Source organism: Rhinatrema bivittatum, chromosome 15, assembly GCF_901001135.1.
Source record: "Rhinatrema bivittatum chromosome 15, aRhiBiv1.1, whole genome shotgun sequence".
NCBI lineage: Eukaryota > Metazoa > Chordata > Amphibia > Gymnophiona > Rhinatrematidae > Rhinatrema > Rhinatrema bivittatum.
In genome coordinates this window covers 28,573,868-28,591,191 of record NC_042629.1, presented here as the reverse complement: position 1 = coordinate 28,591,191, position 17,324 = coordinate 28,573,868, and the positions used below count along the sequence as shown (strand labels likewise).

Sequence of the window (17,324 nt, the reverse complement as noted above, 5' to 3'; positions counted from 1 at the left end):
TGGGGACCAGTTTATTGGAATATCCTATTGAATAATACTGGTATTAAGTATTAGGTTTGCTTGATATTCCAATATGCTTGCCTTATGGATATTATCAATATATGTTGTAAAAATTAAATAAAAATATTAATTTAAAAAATACAAAGACTAGTGGGTACTCCATGAAGTTAGTAAGTAGCACATTCAAAACAAAGTGGAGAAAATTATTTTTCACTCAATGCTCAATTAAGCTCTGGAATTTATTACTGGAGAATGTGGTTAAGGCAGTTAGTGTAGCTGGATTTAAAAATGGTTTGGACAAAATCTTGGAGAAGTCAATAAACTGTTATTAACCAAATAGATTTAAGAAATAGCCACTACTTATGACTACATAATAGCAGCATGGGATCTATTTACTGTTTGAAATGTTGCTAGGTATTTGACCTGATTTGGCCAGGTCCATCAGCCCGGCATTCTGACATGTTCTTATATGTTTCTGCCACATTTTCTTGGACTCTGATTACACCGTTTAGTACTTGATCTTCTCTCTCTCAATAAGGACCTCCTTTATTTCACATATGTATTCTTTTTGGACTTCCTCCAATGACATTTCTAGTGTTACAGCCTAAATCAACTCCTGCCTTTGATTCACCTCACTGTATTGGGACTCGGACTCGATTTTGCCATGCCAGCTGCAATGTGCTTTCTTGTGCCATTTTAACAGTATATCCGATATCTTCCTTTTTTGTATTTTTTTTAAATAACTTCCGGAATTCCAATAGCTTTCATTTTGCTTTTATCCTACTTAAGAATCGAACATTTATCTTTTTTTTCCTTCGTATGTCCGAGTCTCACCTTTCCTTTTTTCATACTCCCTATTTCTCTCTGTATAATCCATTTCCTTCCTTTCTGACATGCGCGTCCTTCCTCTTTCTCCCCTTCTGCCACTCAATCTCCACAGATCACTGAGCGTTCAGCCCTAACAGGCCGCGGTTCTCATGGTAACAGCTACCCCAGCCCTTCTGGGCAGCGAAGTTCAGCCTTAGCGGCGGCGCCTATTGATGACGTTTCCCGTGTAATGTGGATGACGCCTGCAGTGTGTGGCCTACTCTCTGGGGCCGGCGCGGAAGATGGCGGAATATTTGGCCTCCATCTTCGGCACGGAGAAAGACAAGTGAGTGTAGGAGAAACGCGGGTTCTTGAAGCGGGAAATTGAGTAAATCGGTACACGACAAGAGAGAAGTGAGGGATGCAGGCGAGAGCAAGCTCTGTAAAAGCTCGCGCTCTGCAAGAAAGCCCCATTCACTTATTGCATAGGAGAGGGAGCGCGGGAAGGAGGGAACAGAAAAAATACACTGCTGTAAAAGAGAAGGGGAGGGAGTTATAGTGCCTGAAGGGAGTAAGAAACACTGAAGGGGATAGAACGTAGTAGGAAAAGATCTACGGGGGGAGGAGAAGAAGAATGAGAGAATGAGTAGAGAATGAAAATGCAGGGGGGAAAGGATACACGGGGATGGGGACTTAAGAATGAAAATGCAGGGGGGAAAGGATATACGGGAGTGGGAGACAAAGAATGAATGTATACTGGGACAGGATATAGGGAGGTATGTAGAGAACGAGCATTCAGGGATGTTTGCGATCATGCAGGGGGAATGAGAGGCTTTCGGGTGTGTGGAGAATAAGGGTGGGTGTGGAAAGAATGAGCATACAGGGGGAGGAAGGAGAGACGGGGTGTGGAGAATGATTATGTAGAGGAGATACGCATGGGGAGCATGTGAGGGAAGAGAACAAATAGGGAACATGCAGGTGGAGGGAAGGATCCACATGTGTAAGCATGTAGGGAGGAAGGATACCCATGAGTGTGGAGAGTGAGCATGCAGGAGGGGGAGGAGGATACCCATGGGGGGGGGGGGAGGATATGTGGAGAGTCAGCCTGCAGGAGGGGGAGGAGAATACCCATGAAGGGGGGGGGCGGGAGAAGAATACCCATGAGTATGGAGAGTGAGTGGGGGGGGGGGGGGGGGGGGAGAGAAGGATATGTGGAGAGTGAGCGTGCGGGAGGAGGATACCCATGAGTGTGGAGAGTGAGCGTGCCGGGGGAGAAGGATACACATGGGGAGAGTGGAGAGTAAGCATGCGGAGGGGGGGGAAGAAGGATACACATGGGGAGTGAGTATGTGGGAGGAGGAGGATACACATGGAGAGAGTGGAGAAAGTGAGCATGTGAGTGGGGGCAGAAGGAGACAGTTGCGTGGAGAGTGAGCTGCAGGGGGAGAATACACAAGGGATGGAGAATGCAGGGGGAAGGATACAAAGGGGTGGTGGAGAATGAGCATGTGTGGGGGGGGGGGGAAGATACACGGAGGTGGTGAAAGAATGTGGGGCTGAAAGGTACATCAGAATGGGGAGTTAAGAATATATGGGGTGGGAGATGGAGAATGGGCATATGTGAGGGCTGGATACAGGGAAGGATGGAGAAGAATGAGTGTACTGGGGTGTGGAGAGCAAGTGTGCAGGGGAAGGATAGATGGGATTTATGGTGAATAAATGGGGGTGGGGAGAATGAGCATGCATGGGGGAAGAATAGATGTGAAGTCAGAATGAGCATGTTGGGGAGGGAGGATACACAGGAGTGTGGAGAATAAATGTAGGATGGGGAGGATACACATGAATATGGAGTTAGCATGGGGGAAGGATATACGTGTGTGGAGAATGAGCATGCGGGGAGGGGGAGGATACATGGAGGTGGTGAATGAGAATGAGGTGGGAAAGATACACAGGGATGGGGAGTTAATGAGAATGCAGGAAAAATATATGGGGGTGGGAGATGGAGAATGTATGTGTGCTGGGGCAGGATAAAGGGAAGTGTGTGGAGAATGAGCTTGCAGGGGAAGGAGAGACATGGGGGTTTGTGGAGAATAAATGGGATGGGGTGAATGAGCATGCATGGGGGAAGGAGAAACTGGGTATGAAGAATGAGTATGCAGGGGGAGAATAGATGTGGGGTCTGGAGAATGAGCATGTTGGTTGGAGGATGCACATGGGGAGTATATGGGGGAGAGAGAAGGATACATGTGTGAAAAATGAACCTGAGGGGGGAGAGAAGGCTACATATGAGTGTGAAAAATTAACATGCGGGGGAGGATACACAAGAGTGGCAAATAAACATGGGGGGGAATCGAGAATGAGCGTGTGGGTGAGGATACATGGGAATGTGGAGAACGAGCTTGCAGGGGGAAGAAGAATAAGGTTGGGCGTGGGGAGAATGAGCATACATGGGTGAAGGAGAGACGGTATGCAGAATGAAGTAGGTTTGTGGAGAATGAGCATGTGGGGGAGAGGAAGGATACACATGGGGAGCATGTGGGAGGAAACACATAGCATGCAGGGGGTGGATACACATGAGGGTGGAGAATGAACGTGGGGGGGAAGGATACACGGTGGGTGGAGGATGAGCATGTGGTGGGAAAGGTTATGGGGGTTGGGGTGGAGAGTGATGTACCTTTCAGCCCCACATTCTTTCACCACCTCTGTGTACCTTCCCCCCCCCCCCCCCCCCCACATGCTCATTCTCCACCACCCCTTTGTATCCTTCCCCCTGCATTCTCCATCCCTTGTGTATTCTCCCCCTAAGCAGAGAGATATATGGGGAACCAATGGAATGAGTATGTAGCAGTGAATTGGGAGGATATTGCTGTTAGCCTGTGCATTTCATGTAGTAACTTTTCCATTGTTAAGCAGGGCTGAATTAGCTATGACACGTAGGTCATGACATCCGGCAGCAATGAACAGACCTCTCAGCTAGGAAAGCTTTTGCTCTACAGAGTGTGTGCATGAACTCCAATGTGGGTATATATATATATATATATATATATATATATGTATATGTGTGTGTATATATGTATATATATATACATAAATACATATACACACCCAGAAGTAAAAGAAGGCTTTTGTAGTGTAGGGCTTCCTCTTTTTTTCTCGGACTCTATGCTTGGCATGCCGTTCCGCCGTTCATCCTGCTCCATGACAGGGACCTGGGCAGCCTGGCGGGTTGAGCTGCTTCTGTAGGCTAAGCCATGCTCTGAGGCTTTTTCGCTGCGCACCACATGGTAGGCCACAACGGCATTTCACTTGCTTTCTTAGGCTGCTTTCTACAGGATTATCAGTTCAGCGTGTGTGTCCAGGTTGTGCGTCTCAGGCCTTGTATTATGTGCATCTAAGTTAAGCGGTGCCTTAAGTGGCCGCATGCTTACCTGTGCACAAATTTTATTGTGCGCTTAAATTGTTTCATGACGCTTAGTTTTGGGATGCCTAAGTTTTGGATGCCTAGATTGGACACCTAGTATTTTTGGACATACAAAAAAAACCTGAAAGCTAGATGCATGCCTCCGACCGCTGCTCAAGCGCATTGTCGTCCATAATGGCACCTATGCCTAAGAAACCTAAGCTCCTTTCGCTTTGCATTGCCTGTCATATTCGTGCATCTCAGCCAGGAGTGCCTGCTAACTTGTGTCAGTGCTGTTTAGAGGCTCAAGGAGAATTGCCTTCCACCGGATATAGGCCTGGGTGCAGGCGGCTCAGATGGGGCGCCTGATTTTGGAACTCCCCTAACTGGTTCCTCAGCACGGGACGGTAGCTCAGTGAGTACGCCTCAAGTACCTCCTGGATTGAATGCTTCTACCTTTTTGTGGGTAGAGTTTTTCCAGGGATTGCAGTCCTTTCTCCAGATGCAATCTTCAGACCTCTCTAGTACTCCTGGAGCAGAGTCGTAGGTAGGAACCTTGCCGGGACCTACTGTTAAGTGCTGGCGTACTGCTAGAGCAGCAGCAGGGCTTCCTGATAGAGGTCTGGATGGCACGGTTGATAACGCTGATTCTGACTCCCTTGAGGATGGTGAAATTCCTCCAGGATTAGAACTGTATAGAACTATGCTTCGGTTCTTTCATAAAGATGAGCTGCCAGCTCTGATTTCCTAGACCTTGACAATGCTCGGAGTTCCTGGGGCAGATGCTGTGACTGAGCTGAAGAAAAAGTCCATTTTGGTTTCCTTGCTTAAGGCCTGTTCTTTTTTCCCTGTGATGGAAGCCATTCAAGAATTAATTGAACTTGAGTGGGGCGCCCAAGAGGTTAATTTCAAAGAGGTTTGGGTTTTGGAAGGCCTGTATCCTCTGGATCCAGTGGTAAGAGAGCATTTATGTTTTCCGAAGATAGATGTACTTGCGTGTGCAGTCTCCAAGTGGACCATTATTCCTGTGAAAGGAGGAGCGGCCTTGAAGGATGCTCATGACAGAAGGATTGAGATTATCCTTAAGCAAGCGTTTGCAGTGGCAATGACCTTGTAGATCGCTTCTTGTTGTTCCATGGTGACTCGATTTAGTTTGTTTCTTTCCTAGGAGGTCGATGATCCAGGGCATTTATGGAGCCAGCTGCTGCTTTTTTGGTAGATGCGGGCTGTGATTTGATCAGCTTTTCAGCCAGAGGAGTGGTTTCCATAATAGTGGCCAGGCATCGGTTATAGCTGAGAGATTGGTCGGGCGATGCGATGTCCAAGGCTAATCTTACCAAATTGCCCTTTAAAGGCTCGCTATTATTTGGGAGTGAGTTGGAAAAGCTGACCAGTAAGTGGGCAAATCTCTGGATCCTCGTTTGCCATAGCATAAGAAGCATATTACATGCTCTTTTGACATGAGAGGTCGTACTAGAGGATCCAGGCATTTTCGTCCCTATAGAGGAACGACCCTTCAGAGACCTCAACCTTTTGGTAGGTCTCAGTCCTTTTATCTCCGATAGCCAAAAAGGGGTGTGGGATCGGGTATTGGAATCTCCCAACCCTCCCAATGAAGGTTTGCCGACCCACCCCTGGGAACAGGAGATAGGGGGGCTCCTCTCTCTCTCTCCTGTCAGAGGTGGGTCGAGATCAGTGGATTCTGGAGGAGATATGAGAAAGAGATGTGCTGGAGTTTCGCAGTGTTCCTCGGGTTCATGGTGTTTCCCTGCTACTTACCACAGAAGAAGCAGGCAGTGGAAACTACATTGGCAAGGCTCCTCAGTCTGAGGGCTGTGGTTCTAGTGCCCACATCTCAAGAAAATATGGGTTGATCTTCCATTTATTTCATTGTGCACAAGAAAGAGGGCTCATTTAGTCTCATTTTGGATCTTAAAGCGTCAATCCTCATCTATGGGTGATGCATTTTCGCATGGAAACATTGTGCTTGGTAGTAATGGCCATACAATGGGGGGAATTTCCGACTTCTTCGGATCTGTCCGAGGCATATCTCCATATTCCCATCTGACTAGAGCATCAGTGCTTTCTGCGGTTTGCAGTTCTGGGATACCATCTTCAGTTTCGGGCCCTGCTGATTAGTCTGGCCACCACCCCAAGGACCTTTTCCAAGGTAATGGTGGTAGTGGCAGCAGAATTGAGAAAAGATGGGATCCTTGTGCACCCATATTTGGACGACTGGCTGATTCGAGCCAAGTTGCTGGAAGAGAGTGGCAGAGTGACCCGCAAGGTGATCTCCCTGTTGCAGGAGCTCGGCTGAGTGGTGAACCTTTCCAAGAGCAGTCTTCAGCCTGCTCATATGTTGGAATACCTAGGGGTTCGGTTTGACCCAAGGCAGGGCAAGGTTTTTCTGCCGGAAGCACGCATTCAGAAGTTGATGACACAGCTCTGTCTGTTATTGAACACTCTGCGCCCATGCTGATAGCTGGCAAACACGTCAGCAGTGGGCAGGCTGGAGCTTTGCCTATACCAGTCACCTCCCCTGCAGGTTGAACCTTTGGGTTCTGGCAGCTGTCAGGTGGGTCCCAAGGGTGGTCAGGCAAACGTAGAGTCCAAGGTCAGGTGAAGGTCAGGGCAGGTGGCAAACCAGGATACTGAAGACAGGTCAGAGGTCAGGGCAGGTAGCAGACAAGGTAAGGTAAGGTCAGGTCCAAGGCAAAGGTCAAGTCCAGGTGGCAATCAAGGTCCAAGCAGAAGTCTGAGTCTGGAAAGTCAAGCCAAGGGAAGACTAGGAGAGACAAGACACAAACAAAGACAAGGACAAGGGAGAGAGTATGGCAGGGCACAGACGAGGCAACTGAAACACAGAGGAAGGCAGGAAGTTAGGAAAGCAGGAACAAGACGAGAATGCAGGAACACAAGAGCAAAGGCAACATGCACTGATGACACTAGGCATGTCTGGAGACCTGTTGCTGAGCTATCTGATGATCCACTGCAGGAACCTTATAAGGCGGAGGATCAGTGATGTCATCGATGGGCACCGTGGATGCTTTCACGCCACCGGTCCTTTAAGAGGACTAACATTGGGCGCATGGTGCCTATGAGAAGCTAGGGAGGACAGAGCATGGTGGTGGTGTGAGCCATGCAGAGCAGTGTTCGTTGAGCACAGCTGCATCCCTGCTGTGAGACAGAGCTGGCCGCAAGCAACCAAACGTAACATACACCAGGAGTATATGCCTCTGAGTTACTGAGGACCCCTCCTCAATTGCCTCCTTCATCACTGGAATCCAGAATTAGTGTTCTTTTACCTCCAGACTATGATGAGGGGTCAATGGGCTAGAGCCTTCAGAGCACTTGTCTTCATTGGAAGACCTTTCCTATGCTAGATATCTTGGACCTGTTGCAGAAAAGCGCACTCCGGCTTAAGCAGCAGCTATTCCCGTCCATGACATCCCTCAAGAATTACAAAACAAGGATATGGGAAAATCCTATTTCCTGTTCTCCAGTTGCAAGGAAATTAGACCTCATAGAGGACAAAAATCCTTTGGATTTAGGATAGTTCAATTGCATGATCAATCCGTTGCTTAAAAGAGCAAAGAAAACAAGAATAAACTTAAATATTCCACTGGGAAAGGATCCCAAGTTATTGGACATTTTTGGATAGAGAGTATTCCAAAGCTCCATGTTAAATGCGCAGATTTCTGCCCACCAGTTCTCTATAATGCAATACTTACATGACTTTATTCAGAACTAAAGCCTTTCTTTCCCCCTGGCAAAGGCCAATCCTAGATGTTGAAGAGGGTATATGCCATTTTATTCATTTCATTTGCAAGGCATTCTACACCACAGCACATACCTGGATGGCGTCCATCAGAGCTTGCCACATGGCTTAGTTGAAAGCCAGTAGTCTCTGTGACAATGTCCACGACAAGTTGACAGATGTCCCAACTTTGTGAAAAGCTCAGAGAAATAGTTGCTCAAATAAAGAAGCAGCATGTAGCAGTCCAGTCCCTGTTGATGGGACCAGAACAACATCCTTCTATAAAATGCTTTTACTACACTTTTAAAAGAAATTTTGGCAGAGATTGCCCTTTCTTCAATTTCAAAGGTGCCAGATGCAACAACAGCAGCTTCTGGCACACACTAAACAGCATAAATGCCATCAGCCTAAACCAGTTAAGTAAGTCCAGCCCAAGCCTGGTTCAAGTTTTTGATGGCACTTCAAACCCAGCAACCATCGTCTCCAGTAGGGGAGTATCCAGCACTTCTTGGATGAATGGCTTAAGATCGCCACGGATGTTTGGATTCTCAAGATTGTGGAGTCTGGATATCACTTATGATTCTCTCGACTTCCACTGCTACCTCATTGCTCACCCTTAATTCTGGATCCTTTTCACTCGACACAACTCCTCAAATAACGGGCAGGAGAGCCTGTTCTGCTGCATTGCTATGGCTAGGGGTTCTTTTCCCATTACTTCCTTATTCCCAGAATATCTGGGGGATTGAGACCCATCTTGGATTTAAGAAGCCTGAATGAGCATATAATCTGAGAGAGATTCAAAATGAATGCTCTCCACACAATTCTTCCCTTCATCCAGAAAGGAGAATATATGTGCGTTCTAGATCTGAAGGATGCTTATGCTTATATTCCATCTATCCCACTCACTGGCATTGCCTGTGCTTCATAGTGGATTCCTCCCACTATCAGTACAAAGTGGCTGTCAGCAGTACTAAGAGTATTTCACCAAGTGCCAGGTGGTAGTAGCAGCGCACCCATATCTGGACTGACATGTGAATGCAAATTCTTAATAAGCTGTGTTTAACCTCCTTAAAAACATCAATACAACTGCTTCAAACGTTAGGATTCTTAGTGAATTTCAAGAAATCTTCTTTAATTCCCTGCTAGAAAATGTCATTGGAGTCTCTCCAAGAGAGAGCTTAACTTCCAACAGAGTGAACGCTCTCAGATCCCTAATGTACAACCTATTGAACACAGATCAGCCACTGGCCAGACACACAATGGTTGTTCTCTGCAATATATGTGTTTCCACACACCTACCTTCATGTGTGATTCCTGCATTGGGCCTTCATTCCCAGTGGGACCCACTCATTCACCCTTTCATTTCTTTCAACATCTGCACTTTGGTTGTCAAACAGGAATTATACTAGTGGCTAGACCCCTTCATTCTACAGGAAGGAGCACCCTTTCAGCTATCTTTCTCACTAAGTTGCGTTGGCAGTGGATGCCTCCACAAGGGATTGGGGAGCCCTCCAAGGCCCCTTCTGAACTCAGAGACTTAGACATTTATAAAAACAAAACAAAAAAAAAACCAATTCCAAATCAACCTCCTGGTATTGAGAGCAATCAGGTACAGCTCTGACAACCTTCTCTTGCTTTCTTCAGCGGAAGATCATTCTCATTCAATCCAAAGAACAAGGAGGCTCAGGATTGTGGGACTTTGCCAGGAAACAATAAAGATGGCATGATGCCTGCAGACATGCCATCTTGCAAGTGACCTATCTCCCAGGGGTTTAAAACACATTGGCTTATTGCCTCAGCATAGTATTTTGACCACACAAATGGTTTCTACAGCAGTTGACAGCCGACAAACTGTTCAGCAAATGTGGACTTCCATCCATTTACCTATTTGTGTTGGAGCAAAACAGAAAACTGGGTAAGTTTTGTTTCATTCTTCCCAGCAAACTCAGCTCCTCTCGGGATGCTTTTTTGCTTGATTAGAATGCAGATCTCGAATACACTTTTCTTTCAATTCCACCGATACCCAGAATGGTGCAAAATGTTATCAAAGACTGGGCTCGACTGATCCTCCATAGCTCCAGTCTGGCCCAGACAAGTTTGGTTCGCGTATCTGATACAACTGTTCAGCAGTCCTCTGATTCTTCTCAGATGAGATTCATCATTATTGACTCAAGAGGGACATCTGTTTCATCTGAACCTCTCCTTCCTCAGCTTGACAGCTTAGATGTTGAATGCTCATTAATCACCAAATTCTCCCTACCTAAATGGAGACTACTGTTTGCTAGAAAACCATTAGCTAGAAGAGCCTACAGTTTTAAATAGAAGAGGTTCTCCTAGTTGTTTATTTAAGAAGAAAACCAGATTAACAGGTGTCAATACAATACCTTAGATAAGAGCATAAAAACACAAGACTTGCCATACTGGGTCAGACAAAAGGTCCATCAAACCTAGTATCCTGTTTCCAACAGTGGCCAATCTAGGTCATAAATACCTGGCAGGATTCCAAGGGGTAGCTAGATCCCATGCTGCTTATCACAAGGATATTAAACCACCAATTGTAAAACCACCTGAACCATGGGCTCTAAATGTGGTTTTAGCACAACCAATGAAGCTGATATTTGAACCAATGGAGTCTGCTTAGCCCAAGTTCCTAACATTATCCTCTTTATATTAATTCTTCCACAATAGGGTATTAACTCTGTGCTCACCCTAAGTTTCTACCAGTAGTAGTATCAGATTTTCATATTGATCAATCTGTCATGTTACCTACATTTTTCCCATGCTCATGAAGGTGAAAAAGCCATTTATACCTTAGACTGTAAAAGGACACAGACTTATTACAAGAGAACTACTCACTCATCATCAGACTTCTCAGCTCTTTATCTACTACTATCCTAAAAATCTAGGTATAGCATTGGCCAAATGTAAATTGTCCAGCTGGTTAACAGACTGCATTGCACACTGCTATACTCTTAGCAGGCTTATAGATCACAAATTACATCAAGTCAGAGCCATAGCTGCTTCAGTAGCTCATTTAGGAGCAGTATCATTTGAAGATATCTGCAAAGCTGCAACATGGTTGTCAGATCACCCTTTTGCATCCCAAACTGTTTGGACAATCTCTCACAGAGTGATAGTAAATTTGGACAAGTTGTTTTGTGTAGCTTGTTAACCCAGTCTACTTTCCATGGTGGGATCCAGGTTGCTTACTTAGTAAATACTCCGCTGCAACCTTCAGCTTGGGACTTCTCACATGTCATGGCTAATTCAGCCCTGTTTATCGATTGGAAAAAGCAAGTTTGCTTACCATAAACAGTGTTTTCTACAGATAGCAGGATGAATTAGCCATGCTCTATACCCTCCTGCCTCCTTGGAGAGTCGATGAACTAGGTAGGTTCTAGGATTGACTAAGGGGGTACATGAAGCAACACCCACATGCTCAGTAGAGCAAAATCTCTACTAGGTGAGAGAGATGTCCGTTCAATGCTCCTGTATGGCGTCACCTATGTGTCATGGCTAATTTATCCTATTATCTCGAAAAACACACCATTCAAGGTAAGCAAAGTTGCTTTCCAGTAACTTGACTTGCAGAACACTTTAATTGTGTTTACTTATTCCTATTTGTGCACATTTAGTTGATTTTGTTGTTTAATGTGTATCTGACCCGTTATGTTTTCTTTCACAGAGTCAACTGTTCATTTTATTTTAAAATTGGAGCTTGCCGTCATGGAGACCGATGCTCTCGATTGCACAATAAGCCCACGTTTAGCCAGGTTTGTTTCTCATTTATACACTTTATTAGTTTAGTATATTATGAAGTTTTGGTGGAGTTTGTAAGAAGTATGTGCGAGTTGTACAGCACTCAGAGGATCTGAATATGTGCTGATTTTTTTTTTATTCTGTGGGATTGGCTCAGAAACTGTTACAAGGCACTGGTGTGTAGTTATGTGCTCCTTGTCAACCACCCCAGAGCTTTGTGGTCTGATGTGTTGCCTTAGATTACATTAGAGGAGACTTTTTTAAAAATCAGATTAATGAATTGTAGTGTATTATGGCTGCCCCCCTTCCCCAACCAAAAGAACCCCCAAACCCATTCTTTAGACTGTCTCTTCAGACTTCCAGGTTCAGTTTGCTTAAGTTTTGTAGTTAGCTTTTTGCAATCTTGGGTGGGGACCTCTCTCAGAACAATAGAAGAAAGCTCTCTGTTGCCTAAAACTTTTATAGAACTAAAGCTGTATTCTTTCTGCTCACCAATTTTGACATCAGACATGCTATTCAACATTAGAACATATTGGGAAAATGGTACCACAAGTAATATCTGTAGACTTTGCTGCACTGATCTTAGAATTAGAACAAGTCTTAAGGGGGTATACATTCACTGTAAGATCATTGACAGACTGGGCATCTTTTTTTAAAATCCCATATTTATTGATTCTGTGGTGGTGAAGTAGAAATACCTGAATGTAATCTGCTTTGAAGTGCTGAAAAAAAAAAGTGCAAAAAGCGGAATATAAAAATCTAAATAAATAAATAACTGATTCTAACAGTTTTGTGTTTAATACTTATTTTCTGGAGAGTCAAATTTTTTTCTTGACATTCGGTCCCATTTTTTCTCATGGGGCCAAAGTTCAGAAAAATTAGTTCTCCATCGACAAGCAGGGCTGAATTAGCCATGACATGTAGATGGTGTATTCTGGTGGCACCTAATGGACCCCTCTCTCATCTCGTAGAGGTTTTGCTCTACTGAGCATGTGTAGAAGTTCCTGTGCATTGCCTTGTGAGCCCCCTCGTATTTTCTTCATCCGAGCATATGCATGAACATGTACCTTTCTCATATTTTCTATGATAACTTGATAACTTTTTACTTTTTTTAAGAATAACCTTGCTGCTTCAGCAGCTGCCCAACAGCACTTTAGTGCTATTTTAAAAAATAATAGCATTTTTCCATCGATAAGCAGGCTGAATTAGCCATTACATGTGATGTCATCCAGCAGTATTGGACTTCTCTCTAACTTGTAGAGATTTTAGCTCTACTGAGCATGTGTGGAAGAGTGCATTGCTTCATGAGCCTCAGTCATTTTTTTGTCTGAGCTGAAACATGAATGTGTAAGAGCTCTCCTGTTTGTGGGGTTGTTTTTTTTTTTAACTTTAAATTGTATTTTTACTTTAAGAAACTTATTCTGCCTTGTCTCACTGCCGTGTTACTCCCCCCCCCCAAAAAAAAAAAAAAGAGAGGAAACTTTATGTTCTCACAGGATATTGGGCCACAAGAAAGTCTACATTGGTGATTGGGTTCAAAAACAGCTCATGTGGAAAAGTCGTCCCTCACTGATGGCCATGAGTTATGCTACTGCCGTCTGGGACCAGAAAACATGTGAAGCCTATGTTTGGATGTCCCTGCGCTGACAGCCCACCAAGGGCATGCTCATGGAAGAAGTGTATAAATCTCTTAAGGAGTGGCAGTAGATCTTCCTCTCACAGTGCAGCATTGTCTGCCTCCTTGGGGGAAACCTTTTGAGTTGGAGCTGTTCCAAAACTCCCCCTTCCAGGAGGTCTGTGACTGCAGGATCAAGTTCAGCTGCTTGGACACCATTGACATATAAGAGGCATCACGCCCTTCATGAGGTGTGTTGATGCTGGCCGCATTTGGGTCATCCCTCTTCGGCCTCATCCCAGCAGGGTTTTTCGAAGTGCTGGAAGCCTGATGCATCCATGCATGCCTATGCTGTATCGAAGTGCAATGCTTTGATGCACTGGAAACATGGAGCCTCAGCTCAGCCTTCGATGCATTCAAAACTATTCATGATCTGAAGCATGGTGCATCAGCACAACTGATGCCCGATGCATTGATGCTCCAATGCACAATGCATCACACCAGATGCACAGTACCCTGATGCAAGATATATCAGTGTACCCTTTGACGACACATGATATGCTGATGTAAGTCATGCCAATCCACTTGATGCATCTTGATTCTTCTGAAATGGCCATGTCTTCTCCGCATATTGTCCCATTGTATTTGATGCAGGCTATGATTTATTTAACTCATATTGTGCTCCACAATGTCACTGGACCTTCTTGAAGCTTGCATCCTAAAAGGAACTCGCGATCCTCTTCATAACCCAGTGATTCTGCATCACTGTCCTGGGATCTGAGATGTTTGCGTACATAAAAATTACTAGCCATCCAGGATCTGAAGGAGGAAGAGTAAGTGTACCCTTAACTCTTCCATTGGTTAGATGGCTAATAGCCCCAAGGTTGGTAGCCAAAGGTCTTCAGTTACAAACACTGGATCCTATCTGTTAAAATATTATTGCTATCCTCAAATCCACCATCTGTTACTTTGTAGGAACTGATTCTAGTTTCATAAGATGTTCCTTCACTAATCCCAGGTCAAAGGACAAAGGAGTTTTTTGACTAGGTTGCAGGGTTAGTGAGAAATTTCTTAGCCTCCCTTGCAAAAGAGACAGATGGAACATGCCAACATCTTTTCCACTTTTGCTTCTGCAGTTCCTCAGACTGAAGTCCCAAACTTACCTTTGGATGTGTGTTCATGATCAGAGGATCTTCATCAATACACTTTGATTGCAGCAGAGTCCATTCATTTCGAGATAATAGACCAGGCTGCTCCTCTAGAACCACAAGAAGAGCAATTTCCTTCTTCATTAATGGAGTTCTGGCTGAGCCAGCCACTACCCCTATGAATGGATGAAGAGTCCACTGGAATACCGTTGGACACTCCGCCAGAGCATTCTTCTCCCCTGGAAGACCTCACTTATTCCAAATTTATTTAAAAGTTGCTGCTGCACAGACCAAATTCATTGATCTGGATACATCGACAGAAACTGCTGCTTTACCAGTTTATTTCATGTTTAAGGCATTAAAGCTATGGGAAACACCTATATCTTGCCTCCCACATCTAGAAAGCTGGATCTAAAATTCTGAATTCAACATTCTCTGGAATGGCAGTTGTCGAGGAGTCAGCTATGAAGCAACATTTATTCCAATTTCTCACCTGGGAAAGATCATAAACTCCTAGACAATTGCAGCAAAAGAACATGTCAGAGCGCAGTGCTCTGTGCATATAATACCATTCATCATTTCTACATAGTACAATACATTCATGATTGTCTCCAAAAACTGAAACCTTATCTACCTACTTCTGAACAGATTGCCCTCCCTCATCCATTTTGGGATGCAGAGGAATCTGTTCAACATTTATTCCGTTCTGTCTGAGTCCTTTGATGCTACTTTGCATGTATTTTTTTGCAGCCTCTATTGGATCGTGCTACATGGCATGGCTATGAGCCAATACATTCAAAAGGACGTCCATGAAAAACTTGCTGGGACAATCTATTTGGAGAGAAACTCAGAGAAATGGTTTTGCAGATAAAAGATCAAAATGTGGCAGTACAATCTCTCTCTGCCTGGTGCCAGAACAACCTGCTCCATTGCGACACACATACAAATGTCTATGCTTTCATAGACTGCAGTATTGATCTTTCCAGCAGTACTGGCTTTACTCTCTTCCAGCACAGTGTCAATAACTTCTGGCCAGATCTAGACAAAGGGAACACAATCTATCAATAACCCTATCAGCCCGACCTAATTCAGGGCCTAGTTTTCAATACCATCGTCCAATCCTAATTCTTTCCTTCCAGTAATGGGACGAATTCAGCACTTCCTGGACAAGTCAGATAACCAAGGTCTCTCGGGTCCTCTGCATTTTGCAGCATGAGTACCGGTTGTATTTCTCCCAACCACTATCCCTTCCATACTGTTTGCTACTCAGACTGGATCCCTCTCATCTTCCTCAGATTTATCTGGAGGTACAATCTCTTCTATAACATCAGGCAGTGGAGATCCTCCCTGCATTGCAACATCAACAGATATTTCTTATCTCCTAGAAGTTGGGGGGAGATTATGACTGATCCTGGATCTGTGGCTCCTCAACAAGAATATCCCCTGGGAGAAATTCAGAATGAACTTTCTAAGCACAATTCTCCTATTCATTCAATACAGCAAATATATGTATCCCCTGGATCTCAAGGATACCTTTACTAACATTCCAATCCACCAGGCCCATTGGCGTTTCCTACGAGTCCTAGTGGATTCTTCCCACTATCAGAACAAAGTCTTCTATTTGGCTTCTCCTCTGTCTACAGAGTCTTTACCATAATATAATGTTCTGGTTATAAATTTTCAAAAATAAATAACAAGTGCCTTGTAGTAGTAGCAGCGCATCTCCGTTGCCAATGCATTCAGGTTTTCTCATACTTAGATAGCTGATTGATCATAGAAAATTCTTAAGAAGTGGTTCTCCATTCTCTGGACATGGCCATACATCTTCACAGCGTAAGGTTTCTCATCATCTTCGAGAAGTCCAACCTCGACCCCACACAGAACCTCAGTTCATAGGGGCCAGCATAGACTCCTTGCTCCTGAACGCATTCCTGCCCAGCAGTCTGAGCTTGACCATGATCTCCCTCATTGAAACGCATCTTGCCAATCCAAGGTTCACTGCCAGAAGGCTTCTCATATTGTTCAGTCATATGATGGCGGCTATCCAGTTACTTCCCCTGACCTGCCTTTGCATAAGTTATCTCCAGTGGGGTCTGCTATTTTGGTAGGATCAGCTTACTCAACCACTAGGGAGTTGCAATGGCGGTTGCATCCACATGTACTCCAGGATGGTGCTCCACTCCATGAGTGGCCATTTCAGCTCATCTTCACAACAGACGCCTCAGACATGTTGGAGAGCTCATGTAGGGCTCTTCTGTATGAGGGTCTCTGGTCTCTTCTGGAATCTTTCTTCCAGATCAGTCTTCTGGAGATAAGAGTGATTATGGCATGCTCTCACCACATTGACATGTCTCCTCTGCAAAATAAAGTGTAATGGTGTAGCACTTCAGCTATTCTTCCGGCCCTTTTGGGCCTATCATGGGCTGAGATGTGAACCCTTTGGACCACTGTCGGATTGATGCTGCCTGATCTGCAAGCAGATTTGGCTCCAGCAAATGACAGCTGATAAAAGTTGGTGCATAGAACCAAGAAAGCGGTGAAGTCAGGCAGGCAAGGGTTGGGGTAGGTGGAATCTGTTTGCAGTGAGAAGTACCAAGCCAAGGTCAGGGCAGGTGGCAAGGTGAGTGAGATCAGAACAGTCCAGATCAAAGCAAAAACAGGAATGGAAAGAGGCAAATACTTCTGTTTAGAGTAACAGGACCTGTTGCTCAGGCAACTGTGATGTGAACTGGACTTCCTTAAATACTAAAACAGTACTTAAGTCATCAGCTGTGCCACAGGACTTTCTGTCTTCAGGCCCTATAAAGCTCAATACTTCCTGGATGTGTCCCGAGTTAG

At 44.8% G+C, this 17,324-nt stretch overlaps 2 protein-coding genes across 4 annotated transcripts in view; one reads left to right on the top strand and one right to left on the bottom strand.

Annotated features, from left to right (window-relative positions):
* The window catches only part of LOC115076797 (cell surface glycoprotein CD200 receptor 1-A-like), a 126,632-nt gene extending 125,691 nt beyond the window's left edge, over positions 1 to 941 (bottom strand). The window contains exon 1 of the mRNA XM_029578687.1: positions 835 to 941. Coding sequence (XP_029434547.1) covers positions 835 to 895 — 61 coding nt within the window. The 5' untranslated portion in view covers positions 896 to 941. The remainder of the gene's footprint in view (positions 1 to 834) is intronic.
* Positions 942 to 950: 9 nt separating this feature from the next.
* LOC115076799 (splicing factor U2AF 35 kDa subunit) overlaps positions 951 to 17,324 on the top strand; it is a 250,072-nt gene continuing 233,698 nt past the window's right edge. For all 3 annotated transcript variants that reach the window (XM_029578698.1, XM_029578697.1, XM_029578695.1), the window contains exons 1-2: positions 951 to 1,153; positions 11,650 to 11,737. In XM_029578698.1, coding sequence (XP_029434558.1) covers positions 1,110 to 1,153; positions 11,650 to 11,737 — 132 coding nt within the window. In that variant the 5' untranslated portion in view covers positions 951 to 1,109. The remainder of the gene's footprint in view (positions 1,154 to 11,649; positions 11,738 to 17,324) is intronic.